The following is a 14,109-nucleotide window of genomic DNA, read 5'->3' on the forward strand; positions in this document are numbered from 1 at the left end:
ATACAATCCTCCCAAGGTGGTTACTCGTGTTGCATAGGAATCTTTTTCTGCCTCACTTTTTCCTTCCACTAAGCTTTCCTTGAAAAATGTTTCGATGGATCACTCTTTGAACAGCCAGGTTCTTTCGTAATAGCATTTTGTGGTTTACTGCACTTGTTTTATGAAATTCCTGAATTAAATTAACTGCTGTTCTGTGAAGAAAGTTTTGATAAACCACAACAATGACTTGGAAAAAATACTGCAGTTTGGTATGCAATCAGTCTATGGAAAGTTTGAAAAAAATCAGCTGTGTTGCTGATCAGTAGGATTGCTACAGAAGTTTTCTTTAAAATATGCAGAATCCCTGAAATTACTTTTCTTTGCATCTCTATTTAAATCTGATCATATATTTGGTTTACTTGATGATACAAAGCATGATCCTGCTTCCCCCAAAACTGCCAGTAAAAAACTATTTTCTTTCTGAAAGGAAACCTGCGGAACAAATGGGCCATTTGCTAGTTTGTTCAACAGCTTTCACTAGTACAAAAGTTTTATTGTTTCACTGAGTCAGAGTGATAAAAAAAAAATCGTTTTTGTTCATCCAGCAAGTCTGTCTTCCCTCTTCTATTTCCTCTCATGGGACGAAATCACTGCGGACTGACAGGGACATTAGAGCTGAGTGGTTTCTATACTCTCTGCGGTTTCCTTTACGCAGTTTCTGCATGCCGCCTTCGCTCCCCAAAGCACTCAGAAACCCCATCCCTTCCAGACGTCATTAACGCTAGATGCCGCTATGCTCATGATCACAACTGTGGATGGGGAAAACTCTCAGACACTGGGAAAAAAGCGAATGGAAACACATGGCATCAATCAGAGCCAAGATGAGATTTCAGCACAAGAGAGACTGCTAAGTAGATTGTTGTTTCTCTCAAAGTATTAAGCCCTGCCTTAAGCCTTCAATTAATTTCTGATGTTTGTGTACGGCTTTATTCAAACTCTTGGTGTTGTAATTCAATATAAAAGTCATTTTTTTGCAGCTGTTTTGAATTGTTTATTTTTTTATGTTTATCTATTGCGGTTTCCTTTACAAAAATCTAAACTTCTGTATTGATACCAATATCATTAGTTACAGACATTCTGGGAGTGCCTCAAGTAGCTAACCTCAGACAATGTGTTACTTTTAAAAGAATGTGGCAACCACTGACTTTATATGAAAGACAGATGTGGCATGCTGATGTCACCCCTTAGTTTGAAGAGGAGTGTTTTGAAACCCTAAACTCCGTGTTTGGGTCCTATCTTTGCGCTCTGGAGTTCTCGCATCCAAGAGTGATGAATGGCGCTAACTGAACCATTCTGGGATGAAAATCTGCTGTCACTGAAGAGAATGAAATATTTGTTTCATTTTGCATCTAGCTATAAAGAGATTGTTGTCAGAGCTCTAAACATTTTTGTTTCTGTGGGAATAGTGTGATCATACAATAAGGTTGTGTATTGCTGCCAGCATAATCCCACCATTGTTACCAAGATTTTACATTTTAAGATTTATAGCCGACTTATTAACCCAGTTGTCTCATGCAGGCGACATTCTTTCTTTAGATGATTAAAAATTTATTCTTTTTCATCTAAATACTAAACAGAACGATAAAATGAACTTCCCATTAAGGCTAATGTATGCATCGTCCGCCAAAAACTTGAGGCATACGATTATGTTGATTTTGATTTGATTTTTCTCACTAATCTTTGTTTGTTTTTTTTTTTGTTTTTTTCATCATGCCAATGCCGTTACTGATCTCCCTGAGTTTTCTGATCTTGGTAGCTAAGAACTTTAGCAGATGTGGGTCCTCAGGACAGCAAAAGTCCTTCCAAGGAGACAAATAAATTGCTGGAACACAAAGTTTCAAATCATGATATCTGAAAAAGACAGCCTACTACATATCACATGCAATCACTCCTTTACCAATGCAATGTTACAGAAACTGTCAGTGCATTGGCAAATATAATTTGATATATTGCAGAAAGATCTGTTAAGTACTGACCAAAATAAAGTCAAAAGCGGATCCAAAGTGGTATAAACAAGGTGAACCTGGTAAAGTCGCTGGTGCGGACATTGGGACGAGTTAGAGTACCTTCACCTGGCCTAACGGATAATTACCATGCACTGCTCAGTTGCATAGTACTTCCCACACAGACGTTAACTTTAAACAGACTTTTAATATTGCAGTCTTTTGTATAGCCATGAATATGATTACATGCTTCCATGATATTGTGTGCTGTTTGAGATGTTCTGTCTTTGCCTTTTTAGAAATATCGGATTTTCTCTCATTTTCACTGTACAGGGACCTCCTGGCCGTCCTGGTATTCCAGGTTCAGATGGTGTCCCTGGCCCTCCAGGTACCGTTCTGATGCTACCAGTAAGTCCTGCTGCTTTCTGCACACTTTTTAGTTGTCTTTTTTTTTCCCTCACATATTGCGGGAGTCTAATTGTAGTCAATAACGCATGAACTTACCTCAGTGGGTAAATTTACCACACTGCAGAAACAGTAGGCCAGCGGTGGCAGCCTATTTTCTTTAGGTAACAAATCATTGGCCTTGTAAATGTCAGCCAGTTCGATGGAGTGGAACCAGTGACAGAGGTTTTGAAATGTTCACATATTTATGAGAGTTGGTGTTTGTGCTTGAAAGGTGTGGGGTTAACAGGCTTAGTAGACTCCCTCCTGTGGGGGTCACTATCAGATATGTCATTCTGTTAAAGCAAAGACAAGTCCATTTATTTTTAATTTTGTTTTCCTTTTACTTTTTGTGGCCTACAGTTCCGTGCGGGTGGTGAGGCACATAAGGGACCAGTGATAACAGCCCAAGAAGCTCAGGCACAGGCCATCCTATCTCAGGCTAGAGTAAGTATCAATGGAAATATTTCATTCTGAAACTCTTTGTGACTTAACTTGCAAATAATATTCACCAAATGTATGTGTTTCTTTAGTTTAAATGCTAAAATATTTAATTCAACATGTATGTAAAGGAGGAGTGCATTGTAGAAGTCCCAATCAGGATAGAAACAAAGCTTTGGACCCAGGTCAGGATGAGAAGTGGGCAAAGCCGCAGTAGATACTTATACCCACTCAGTGGTTCTGATAACTGTAGCACTGTTGAAAACAGGTTGAACGTGGGTGCTTTCATCTGTGTGTGATATATTGTCATGCACATGGAGATGATTAAGCCTCACACAACCACTGAATATTTAAAGCTTTAGGAGTATGCTGAGCTCAATGGCTCCCACAACTGGAGTTTATTCATGGTTAGAAGGCATTTGTCACCTTTCAGTACTCAACTTGTCATGCCAACAATTCGGTTTGGCATGGGTAAATAGAAAATGTAATGCTTTTCCATACTTCTGTATTTATTTATTCTTTCTGACTTCTTTAGGCAGTGTATATTTGTTCATTCTTTCCAGGTGTTCAGTTATGTACAAATTAGGACATGAATAGGTTTCTTTCTTTTACATCATTGTGTCATCACACTACAAATAAATGCCAGACAACATTTCTGGCTGTCGCACACTGTGGTCAGCTATGAGCCGAAGAAAATGCTGAAGTGGTAAACTGTGAACAAGACATGCTGCTCTGAGAGAGGCTGAAATGAATATTTCAGTGGTTTTATTGAACTATTATAAGCAAAGCCCTACAAATATCTTTGTTTTTCAAATTTTAGACTTTTATTCTATTTTAAATTGTGGGCAGTTATAAGAATGATCTTACATGGTTAAGTATTATCAGCAGTTTTGCTAATTCACATTTAACAAGAACTGTTTACAAGCTGAGTTCACTGTTTAAAACTAGTAATTTATGTTTTTTTGTTGTTAAAAAAATCTAAAAGGTGTTATGCAACCATTGGTAACCTGGTCTTTGGCAGTTTTATTTACTCTTGGTTAACTGTCTTAGTTAAATTATTACATTTTATATTTTATACATATTCATAGACATTTCAGTAATTGGGTGATTTAGAGTACCTTAAGTGACATAAAATTTTTCAAATGTAAAAATCAAAATCATGACAAATTATCATAAATGTGACGTAAAAATAAAATAAAAAATTTTTAGTTATTGTTACACAAGTCATCTCTAAATAAGTGGGCACTTATCCTTGATTTAAAGGGTTATCAGGTCTTTCAGCATATATAGACAATGCATATGTATGTATGCATACGTGTGTTCTTAAATAGTAACTAATGGGCTATACTTTATTTTGATTTGTCCTTAGCTAACAATGAGAGGCCCCCCAGGGCCGGTTGGTTTGGCAGGAAGATCTGGACTTTTGGTGAGTATCTTCATACATTGACGTGTTGCCATTAATGAGTTCTCCATGTGATAAAAATACAGTGATTTATAGATATTCGAAGATCAAGTCATTGCACTACGTAATTGTGAATAACAGGTTACAGAGAATTTAATTTTCTGCGTAAAGACATTCCAACCTAAAATTTGTGGCCAATTTTTGTTATCCAGGTTTTAGAAAAGCATAAGATAAAAAATATTCTGAAAACATTACTCAGCATATGTTTTCCTTGCCTAATCTTGTAATTTAGCATAGGCCTACACATTTTATATTGTTACTAACGGTGGCATCTTGCTGCTGTGTGAGAGAGCAGCAGTGTGAAATGTTTACTATAATCTTAAAGCAAAGACAAGAGAATGATAGAGTTGACATTTTAAAATGTGTTCAACATCTCAGGTGTCTAATGTTTCATGACAGAAAGAGCTAGAAATCTCCTTTGAACCTTCCTATTAGCTGTTGTGTGGCTCTTTCTCTCTCTCTTAGCAAATTAAGACACATTATTGTGAAATACAATATGTTTTTCTTGTGACAAGTGATATTTCACAATATTGCTTGAAAGAATATGAACATTTCTATATTATGAATATGAATATTGTCAACCACATATTCAGTTTGGTCATATTGTTCTCAGACAGCACAATTATGTTACTAGAGTCCTTCAATTCTTCTGCACTAGAGAGTTTGTGCACATAGAAATATGACTCAGGGGTACAGCTATCATCTTTTTAAATTGCCTTCTTTCTGCTTCTACATAGGGACCCCCTGGGGCTCCTGGACTCAAAGGTGACAGCGGTGACTCTGGACCGCAGGTGAGAGGCCTAGCTTTTTGTTGGTTTTCACAGTAATACTTTTGAACTTAAGACAACATCTATGTCGCTCCTGTTTGTCTGTTTCTAAAAACAAATAATAATAGTGTTCATTTACATAATCTGTACAGGGACCAAGAGGTCTTCAGGGTCCACCTGGTTTACCAGGGAAAGCAGGAAAAAGGGTAAGAGTGATTTAAAATCAATTGAGTGGTTCATCTTCTCTAATGTAGCTCTGCAGTGGTGATGTACATACACATAATTTGGGAAGGTTCAGTTGATGGTATTATGGCTTTGGAAGCACTACATAACATTGAGTCAAACTAAGTCCCACTTATGGGAGTATTTTAAGAAACCTCTTTATAAGTCCTGTTTTTTTGGGGGGGTTTTTTATGTGATATCATGAAAAAAAGGATCAGGCATGATATTACATATCACATACAAAGAAAAAGGTTATGTGTCCCAAAATCTAACATGTTTTGTTGCAAAATGTGTAAAATCAAACCCAGGACAAAAAAAAAATACTTTGTAACGATACTGGCTGAAAAAAGTTACAGTTATTATCTATGGTGAACTGAGTCCCATACAAGTATATGCTGAAAAGCTACTCAGAGATAAAGAAGCTGTTTCTCCAAGAGCAACAGAAAAAATACCAGATTACAATTTACATGCACTTAATTTTTAGACATGTACTATGGTTTCCCTAATGACTGTTGGATACATTGGATGCATGAATGTTATGTGGTTTGATGAAATTACATTTAATGTGTTTAACCATAATGGCCACTATTACATTTTGAGGAAAAGGGGGAAGCTTGTAAACCTGACAACATTATGTAGAAATATGGATGTTGCAGCTGAAAGCATAAGTCAAGAAGTTAAAACAGGCACAAATGGACCTTCCACTTGGACAAAGGACCTTGCACAGCACCAAATGAGCTGTGAAGTGTTTGTTTCACTCAGTGTTTTGGAATGACCATCATAAAGCCATGATCCTGGCCTCATAGTATCTTTGTGAGTAGATCTATAAAAGGTGCCTGTAAGCAAGGTAACCCATATATCTTTACTCATTTACACCAGTTATGTCTGGAGGAATGCAACAAATTCCCTGCAAAGGACGCTTGTGGAAGGATACACAAAATATTTGTACCCAGTTCATACAATTTAATTGGCAATTTTGATTGATCTGAAATATAAAAGTTTTCTTTTTTCTATTCCGTATGTGTAAATAACGTTGTTTTTTACTATAAGTGCAGTTTAATATATTAAAATCTGTGCCTACATAGAGAGGAAACTTGTTCCAAACTTTCCCTGTTTAAAAAAAAAAAGTCATCTGCATTTAATAATTGCACCTATGTGTTTATTTAACTATAAACTGGTAAACTGAAATGATGTGTGTGTGTCTTCCAGGGTCGTAATGGAGCTGACGGAGCACGAGGAATGCCAGGAGAGGCAGGCGCCAAGGTAATGTGCCCTTTTCCTAAAGAAAAACAGAAAATTATCATTTTTTCAGTGTTAATTTTAAACACATTCACATCATGTTACTGACGGGTACACTTACCATCTTGATATGTCTTTTATTTACTTTAGGGTGACAGAGGTTTTGACGGCCTCCCGGGTCTTCCTGGAGAGAAAGGACACAGGGTAAGAGTGAAGGAGTAAAACTTAGTGTTACTTAAAATTACCAATGATCAAGACTTATGTGTTACAATAAAAAGCTGATTGGGCTCTAAATGCCATCTGATTTATCAGCACAGAGTGATGTGAATGTTCAGCTCATGTATACCATTAGGCCATTTGTCATATTTTGAGAGGTGGGGACAGCTTCAGATCCACCTAAGCAGCGTTCAACCAGGCCAGGAGGCGGATGATGAATGTTGAGTTTAGAGAAACCAAACGGAGACACAAAGATCACAGACGGTTATTTTTAGATGGGATTTTAAACCTCGTCCTATACCAGATAATTACAGAGGTAGGCCGGCCCTTATAGAGCTCTATGAATAGTGAAACCATATATTGCGAGTGCATGCCCATTGTGGTGACCATGCCAACTTTAGATTAAAGGCGGTTTTTGCTTGTTTTCGTTGTACGTTTTTACACCCTCAATTTTCCACATTTCTGACCAACGTCATATTTTTGCTTTAAACTACAATCTTGTTTCTCAGCTGCACAAATTGAGCATGTAGATTCTCTTTTGACTGCAGCATTTGTAGTCTTTGCTGATGTTTTTCCTATGTGATCTATTCCAGGGAGAACAGGGCTCCACTGGTCCTCCAGGATCTCCAGGAGATGACGGGCAAAGAGTGAGTTTTTTGCCTGTCTTGTATCACTTTCAAATACCCATAAAATTACTAAAAGTCCAAAATATGTCTGCTTAATCCCAGGGTGAAGATGGCCATGTTGGACAGAGAGGAGTGGCTGGAGAGAGTGTAAGTATAGTTCTAGTTAGAGGCAGGGTCACTGAGCTTAAAGTACAACACTTTGGAAAAATATATATTTTTCTTGAACTACCTCACATTTTATTATGCAAACTTTTTATCTTCCAAATCATAATCTTAAAAGTGTGGAACACCTCTGTATTCAGCCCACCTGAGTCAATATTTAGTAGAACTATATTTTCTGCGATTATAGCTCCAGTCTTTTAAGGTTTGTCTCTTCCATCTTTACAGACATAGATGCTCAGACTTCTGCCCATTCATCTGAGTTTTCAAATCTAGTCACAATTATCAAATATATTTAGGTCTGGACTTTAACTGGGCCATTCTAACACATAAAATATCCTATAATCCAAATCATTCCTTTGTAGCTCTTACTGTATGTTTTGTGTCGTCCCTTTGGAAGTTGAACCTTCACCCCAGTCTCACTTCTGCAACAGTGATCAAATTTTCTTCCAGGACTGCCTTATATTGTGCTCCATCCATCTTTCCATCAAACAGCTGTTCTACTCCTGGATGATGTGCAGTGTTAGCTTTCCCCTGACTTATTGCTTTGGATTTGTGTAACAAAGTTCTTTCAGGGTCTCATCTGATCAGAGCGTCTTCTTCCCCAACATGGCTTGTGGCAGAGACTTGTGGCCTTTTGCCACTCTTTCAATTGTGGACTTACTAACTAGTTGATTTCTGATAGTCTGTAAGGGTATCAGGTTAAAAGGGGCCGAATAAGTGAAAACCCTGTATCCATATAATCCTAATCAGTTCAGATCAAAGGGTGACATCACCTTCTCATCCCTTTCAGTTTTTTTTTAATTCATGGCCTTGCCAACCTTCTTTACTCTGGGGACCGCTGCCTTCTGTGTGCAGGGACCATTGCCTTTCTAATCTCAATCTTGTTATAAACAGTTTCTGCATAAGAGATCAAAAAATAGGACTGGAATTTATGTCCGTGTGAAAGTTTCCACTGCTGCCAGGTGCTGCCTAAATGGGCCATGAATGGTAGCTTGAGAAATTTGCTCCCTCTTGTGCCAAAATTAGCAGTGTCCTTTTAGAGAAATGGTTGCACCATGTTTCATCATGCAGCAGGAAGATAAAAGAGTAGAGTATGTTAGCTGACATTAAATGAATGTCTTTATGCTTTACAAGGAGAAACAACTTTCATACTAGCTTTCCATCGGCAGTACCCATCTATGACCACAAGGGGGTTTGTGTTTCACTTAGAGCAACATTTAAATTCAGTGCCAGGCAGTTTTAGTTTATTCTGTAGTACCTTGACATTTTTTTTAAATGTTGCGTTTAATAACTTGTGCAGAGGTGGATTTTTTTGTTAGTTTATTTTTTAAAAATTGTTTCTTTCTCTTTATGAACAGGGCCCCAGAGGTTTGCTTGGCCCCAGAGGGTCCCCAGGTCCTCCAGGACAACCTGTAAATATGATTTGTTTGTGCTCTGAACTGAGTCATACCATGCTGCATGATTTGCTTCTTTCTGAACAACAATTTTCATCAATCAATTCTGTTCACTTTAGGGTCTTTCTGGACTGGATGGTCAAGCTGGTCCCAAAGGAAACATGGTGAGAAGTATTTGTGTTTGTTTAAAATGAGAGTTAAAAGTCAGACTTTTTCTGCAGGACCACCTAGTTTGCGTGAGGCTTACTTTATTGAAGGACTGTGAACTTTAACTCAGTCCAACAATGCAAGGGAGGAGGCCATGACTCAGCTGTTGATGAAACTAACTGTATTTTCAGGGTAAACAAAAAGTCTGTTCAGTGACTTAGCTTGCCTACATCACTTTTTAATGGGATTTTCACAGAATATAAAATTGCAAATTCTACATTTTAAAGATTTAAATTACCAGCTCTGCAATGGTGATGTTATCAAACTATTTTACCAACACCTTTTTTCCCAAATGCAAACTGAATAAAAACTTATTCAACTAAAAATAATGCATGTCTACTCATTGCAAAAATATAAAAAAAATAAGTTATATTATTCTATAAACCTTAATATCATACTTTTATGTACACTTTATAAATTGCATAACCTTATTTTACTTTCTGTCTAACATTAAGACAGTAAGTACTTACTGTCTAACATTAAGTTTAAACAGCAACATCAAAAGCCTCATCACAGTTTGCATTTGGACTTGAGGACAAGGATCTTCATTTTCAGAAGAATAGAATAGAATAGAATAGAATAGAATAGAATAGAATATACTGATGTTGAAGGGGAAATTGCTTAAAACTACCCAAAAACTTCTATGTTTGCTTGAATCTTGCAAGACTGAGAATACCACCACTAAATGTAAAATACTGTGGTGGCAGCATTATTTCATATTTTCCTCCATCAGTTTATATTTTGGTTGGGTAAATTTATCATAGATATAGTTGACTTAAATGTACTCGGTATTTTTCACTTAAACTAAAATGGAGCAATGTTTGCTTCACTCATATCACTAAGACCAGAGTTTTGACTTCAGAATATTGACTTCAGATTCAGCTTGATAAAACACTTGGAACTCAGGCTTGTACTTATATTTTGACACCTGCAACTAAAGACTTCATCCTGAGCTAAGCATTCTGACTTGAAAACATTCAATATCTTAAACCAAGCAGTGTTATTTTCAAAGAACATGAAACCCTGACATTTTAATTGCAGATTCCAGTTAAAATGTAGGCTTTTTATGAAAAGACATTAAACCAAAGTAAGTAATTTCTGAACTTTTTATACCTTAGTTATGACATGAAGTCAGTAACTCAGTTGAAAAATACTGTAAGCTTAAAAGATCAAATAAATATTATAGGTGTTTGAGGATTAACACCCTTAAACTAGTGCTTTATTAAATCACCTTTTGATTTTATTGTAGCATTCAGTCATTTTTGGATTGTACTATATTAGGCCCCTTTTTCTTTCTTTCTTTTTTTTTTTTTTACAAAAGCACTCCAAATCTGTCAGATAGTGTGGAAATTTTCTGTGCACAGCCCACTCCAGATGACCTCATTTTTTCCATCCATTTCAGGTATGGTATCCAGCTGGGAGATTCCAAATCTTTTTGGATCTTTTGGAAAGGCCATTCTTATGTTGATTGTGATGTGTGCTTTAGGTCATTACCATACCAGAGATGATATTCTTATTCATCTTTTGCTTTCTAGCAGAAGTCTGGATGTTTTACAAATTAAAATTTAAGGTGAAGCACTGGACTCCAGACTAGTTCATGCTTCACAATACAAAACTGACCAATTTTATTGTATTTTAATTTTTGAAAAGGTAGTTCATCATGGCCAGATCTAAACAAATTCAAAAATAGATGAGAAACAATCATTTACATCAGTCAGGAAGAGCAAAATTTTAGATAGTTGATGATCCTTAAGGCTTTTGGTAAAAATACTCTCTGGATTGACAAGGCAACAGAAATGATGTTATGGAAGGTATGTGTCCTTAGCAAAGCATTTCAGAATAAAATACATGTATTGATTGGTGGTGGCAGTGTCATGGTCTGGGGTTGCTGTCCTTATCGGGACCTGAACAGTTTTCTTTAACTGTTGGAAGTGGGGATTTTGCTGCAATCCTAAAAGCAAATTGCAGTTTGTCGTCAGTTTGCTACTTTAAGCTCAGTAGCTCCATATTTGTGCTGTAGGACAATGATCTGAAGCACACCTGCAAAGTTCATCTCTTTGCTGGTGTGCTCACTTTGGCATAATCTTAACAGGCTTTTCATGTTTGATCAACCTCCAATTTGGCTGAGTTTGACTTCTTCAAAGAGTGGGTCAAAATGGGGCATGACCCCTGACCAATCATGTAGAGGACTCAGTACCAGTAACAAAAATACTTAATGGCAGTTGTTGCCTACAAGGGTGGCACAACCAGTTATTATGTTTAGGAAGCATTTCACATAGAAACAAGTTGTTTTTTGTTTGGTGTATTTAAAGCATTTACATACATTTCAACACAAAAAGGCAAAAGCCAAAGGAATCTTTAAGGAGACAAACACTATTTTATGGCACTGTGTTTACCTACTGTAAACACAGTAGTAATACAAACGTATTCTTAGTGACGTTAACTGTCTTCGAAGGTTTCCTTTGCACGTTTTTTAGCTCTACCAGCTGGAATAGACATCCTCATTGCGGTTCTTTTATGAAAGTTTGAATCCAACACTATTTCATGCTTGAAAAAGGACATTTACGATTTTTGTCTGTATGTTTGCCCTCTGATAATGGATCCCTAAAGCAAATATCAACACTAATGTCAGAACAAGATATCTTGTTCTTTACCCCACGAGGAGTTATATTTCTTAACTCAGCCTTTCTTTATTTTGTCTGCTGCTGAAATGTTCTGAGTTCTCTACATTAAATAAATTGAATTGTTTTATTTTATTCTGTGAAGGGTCCGCAAGGAGAGCCAGGTCCTCCTGGGCAACAAGGCCTGCCTGGTCCTCATGTAAGTATTTAGTTATTTACATTAATCCTGTTCGATCACTTTCTCTTTCTTTTTATGTATATGTTCTCATTCACTTTCTTCCTCCTTGCTCTGCTGCTTTTTCTCTTCATTCTATTTTCAGTTTGCCGTATTGACAGTGCAACAGGGAGCAGTATAATCTTGAATGATCCCCCACATTTCTGGTTTTTAAATCAAAAATTCTTAGCACATTTTTTCTTCATGCACTCCCCCAGTCCAGCTACTATCCCTCTGTAAATGAAATCTCACTTGAGAAAAGAGTAAATCTTTGTTTCTGTCCTGCTAAAAGCAGCAACAACACTTGGATCCAACAAAATGCAAAAACATTTTCACAAATTAGACACCTAATTCCATTTTTGAGTCAGATTTGATGTGAAACAGGGCCTTTTAGTATTTTTGCCAGTGCTGAATGACCTCTGCCAGGTATAATTTTCAGTCCTGCTGACGATCACAATGTGAACAGAACGGCGTCATTACTTTGGAAAGTATTAGTGGGAACCTGTGGGATGGAATGCAGGTTGAAAGCATAACTTATTCACAGCCAGAGACACATTAATGCTTTCCAGCAAAAGCACAGGACCTCTGGAAAGTGTCTCTTTGTAAACAGCTGTTTCAACTCTTTGTTTATGGGCTGAAATATTAAGTTTTAAAAGCAAAATATTTAAAACAGTAGAATGATGAATAACTGTATCCCAGCCAATGATATTTATGCTATAACTTTCTAAAACATAAGTGGACTCGTTGTTCGTACTTCTTATAACATGTTTCTTTTCTTTGCCTAAAAGGGTCTCATTGGTCCTCAAGGTCCAATTGGGCCTCCGGGTGAAAAGGTAAGTACAGTGGGAACTCAAGTTCCTCCTTAGACCTTCTCTACAATGCTGATAAGTGTATGCTTCAGTCAACACTTCATAAGTAGTTGAGCAGATTTGTGGCTGAGCTATAAGCCCTTACCTTGCTCCTCTAAGTGCAGACACACTCACAAGATCACACATTTTATAGGCATGAGAGCTTAGTTTGGCTGACTGAGAGAATTTTGTTTGCGGTTTTGAAAATGTATTTCAATATGTTAAACGTATCTGTCTAACTGACTGCATCCGTATTTATTACTTCTTCTTTGTAGGGGCCTCAAGGGAAGCAAGGTCTGGCTGGGCTTGCCGGTGCTGATGGCCCTCCTGTAAGCTATGAATTTTGGTCCTTGTTTAATATTCCACTTATTGGCGTAAATTATTTATGGGCGCATAATCAGTAGGTACATGTGCTTCTGTAGGGTCACCCTGGAAAAGAAGGACCTCCTGGAGAGAAAGGATCCACGGTAAGTTGGAGTATATTTTGGTAATCTATATTTTTCAATAAAGTACCTAATTTGTTCAAAATTTGTTTTGCTGTGTGATAAACACAGTGGTAATTTAAAGGAAATTATTAACACAATCTTCACAAAGCATTATCCAAAGCACTTTATCACACTAGCTTTTGGACATGGTGAGTATAATTTGAATGTATTCCAACAATAGTGCAAGAACAGGTGCATCTCAATTACATTATGCCTTATTTCTAAAATTCAGATTACAAATCTAAACTAACTTCATGGCACATAGAGTGATATATTTCAACCATCTATTTCTACTAATTTTGATCAGTATGACATGCAGCCAACGGAATTTCAAAGTTTAGTTTGTCAGAACATTAGACTATTAACATTAGACTATAACAGCAATATTACGTGTTAGGGCAACTGTTGCTCAGTGGGCAGACTAAACATATTTTATTTTGGAAAATATTTGTTTGATTTCAGGTCCTTCATGATGCAATTACTTATACTCATATGCAAGGCACTTAACCCCAAGTTTCCTGCCGATCTGAGTATTGATTGGGTGAATGTGGCTCTAGTGTAAAGCACTTTGAGTGGTCAGCATAGCTATAAAAGGGCCATATTTCATTTGTAAAGCCAATACAGAAATGTCACTCTACTGAAAGGCGGCCTTCTGATTGTTTGCATTGTCTCCTTTTGGGAAGACTCCATAGATCCTCTATAGCAGTGGTCCCCAACCACCGGGCCGCGGACCGGTACTGGTCCGTGGACCAATTGGTACCGGGCCGCGCATAATTAAA

General features: G+C 37.1%; 1 protein-coding gene across 1 annotated transcript in view; it reads left to right on the plus strand.

Annotated features, from left to right (window-relative positions):
* The window catches only part of LOC122840852 (collagen alpha-1(XI) chain-like), a 92,170-nt gene that overhangs the window by 37,587 nt on the left and 40,474 nt on the right, over positions 1-14,109 (plus strand). Inside the window, exons 12-26 of the mRNA XM_044133598.1 lie at positions 2,316-2,390; positions 2,790-2,873; positions 4,237-4,293; positions 5,067-5,120; positions 5,249-5,302; positions 6,528-6,581; positions 6,708-6,761; positions 7,367-7,420; positions 7,502-7,546; positions 8,920-8,973; positions 9,075-9,119; positions 11,929-11,982; positions 12,786-12,830; positions 13,121-13,174; positions 13,268-13,312. Coding sequence (XP_043989533.1) covers positions 2,316-2,390; positions 2,790-2,873; positions 4,237-4,293; positions 5,067-5,120; positions 5,249-5,302; positions 6,528-6,581; positions 6,708-6,761; positions 7,367-7,420; positions 7,502-7,546; positions 8,920-8,973; positions 9,075-9,119; positions 11,929-11,982; positions 12,786-12,830; positions 13,121-13,174; positions 13,268-13,312 — 828 coding nt within the window. The remainder of the gene's footprint in view (positions 1-2,315; positions 2,391-2,789; positions 2,874-4,236; positions 4,294-5,066; positions 5,121-5,248; positions 5,303-6,527; positions 6,582-6,707; positions 6,762-7,366; positions 7,421-7,501; positions 7,547-8,919; positions 8,974-9,074; positions 9,120-11,928; positions 11,983-12,785; positions 12,831-13,120; positions 13,175-13,267; positions 13,313-14,109) is intronic.

This window comes from Gambusia affinis, linkage group LG12, assembly GCF_019740435.1.
Source record: "Gambusia affinis linkage group LG12, SWU_Gaff_1.0, whole genome shotgun sequence".
NCBI lineage: Eukaryota > Metazoa > Chordata > Actinopteri > Cyprinodontiformes > Poeciliidae > Gambusia > Gambusia affinis.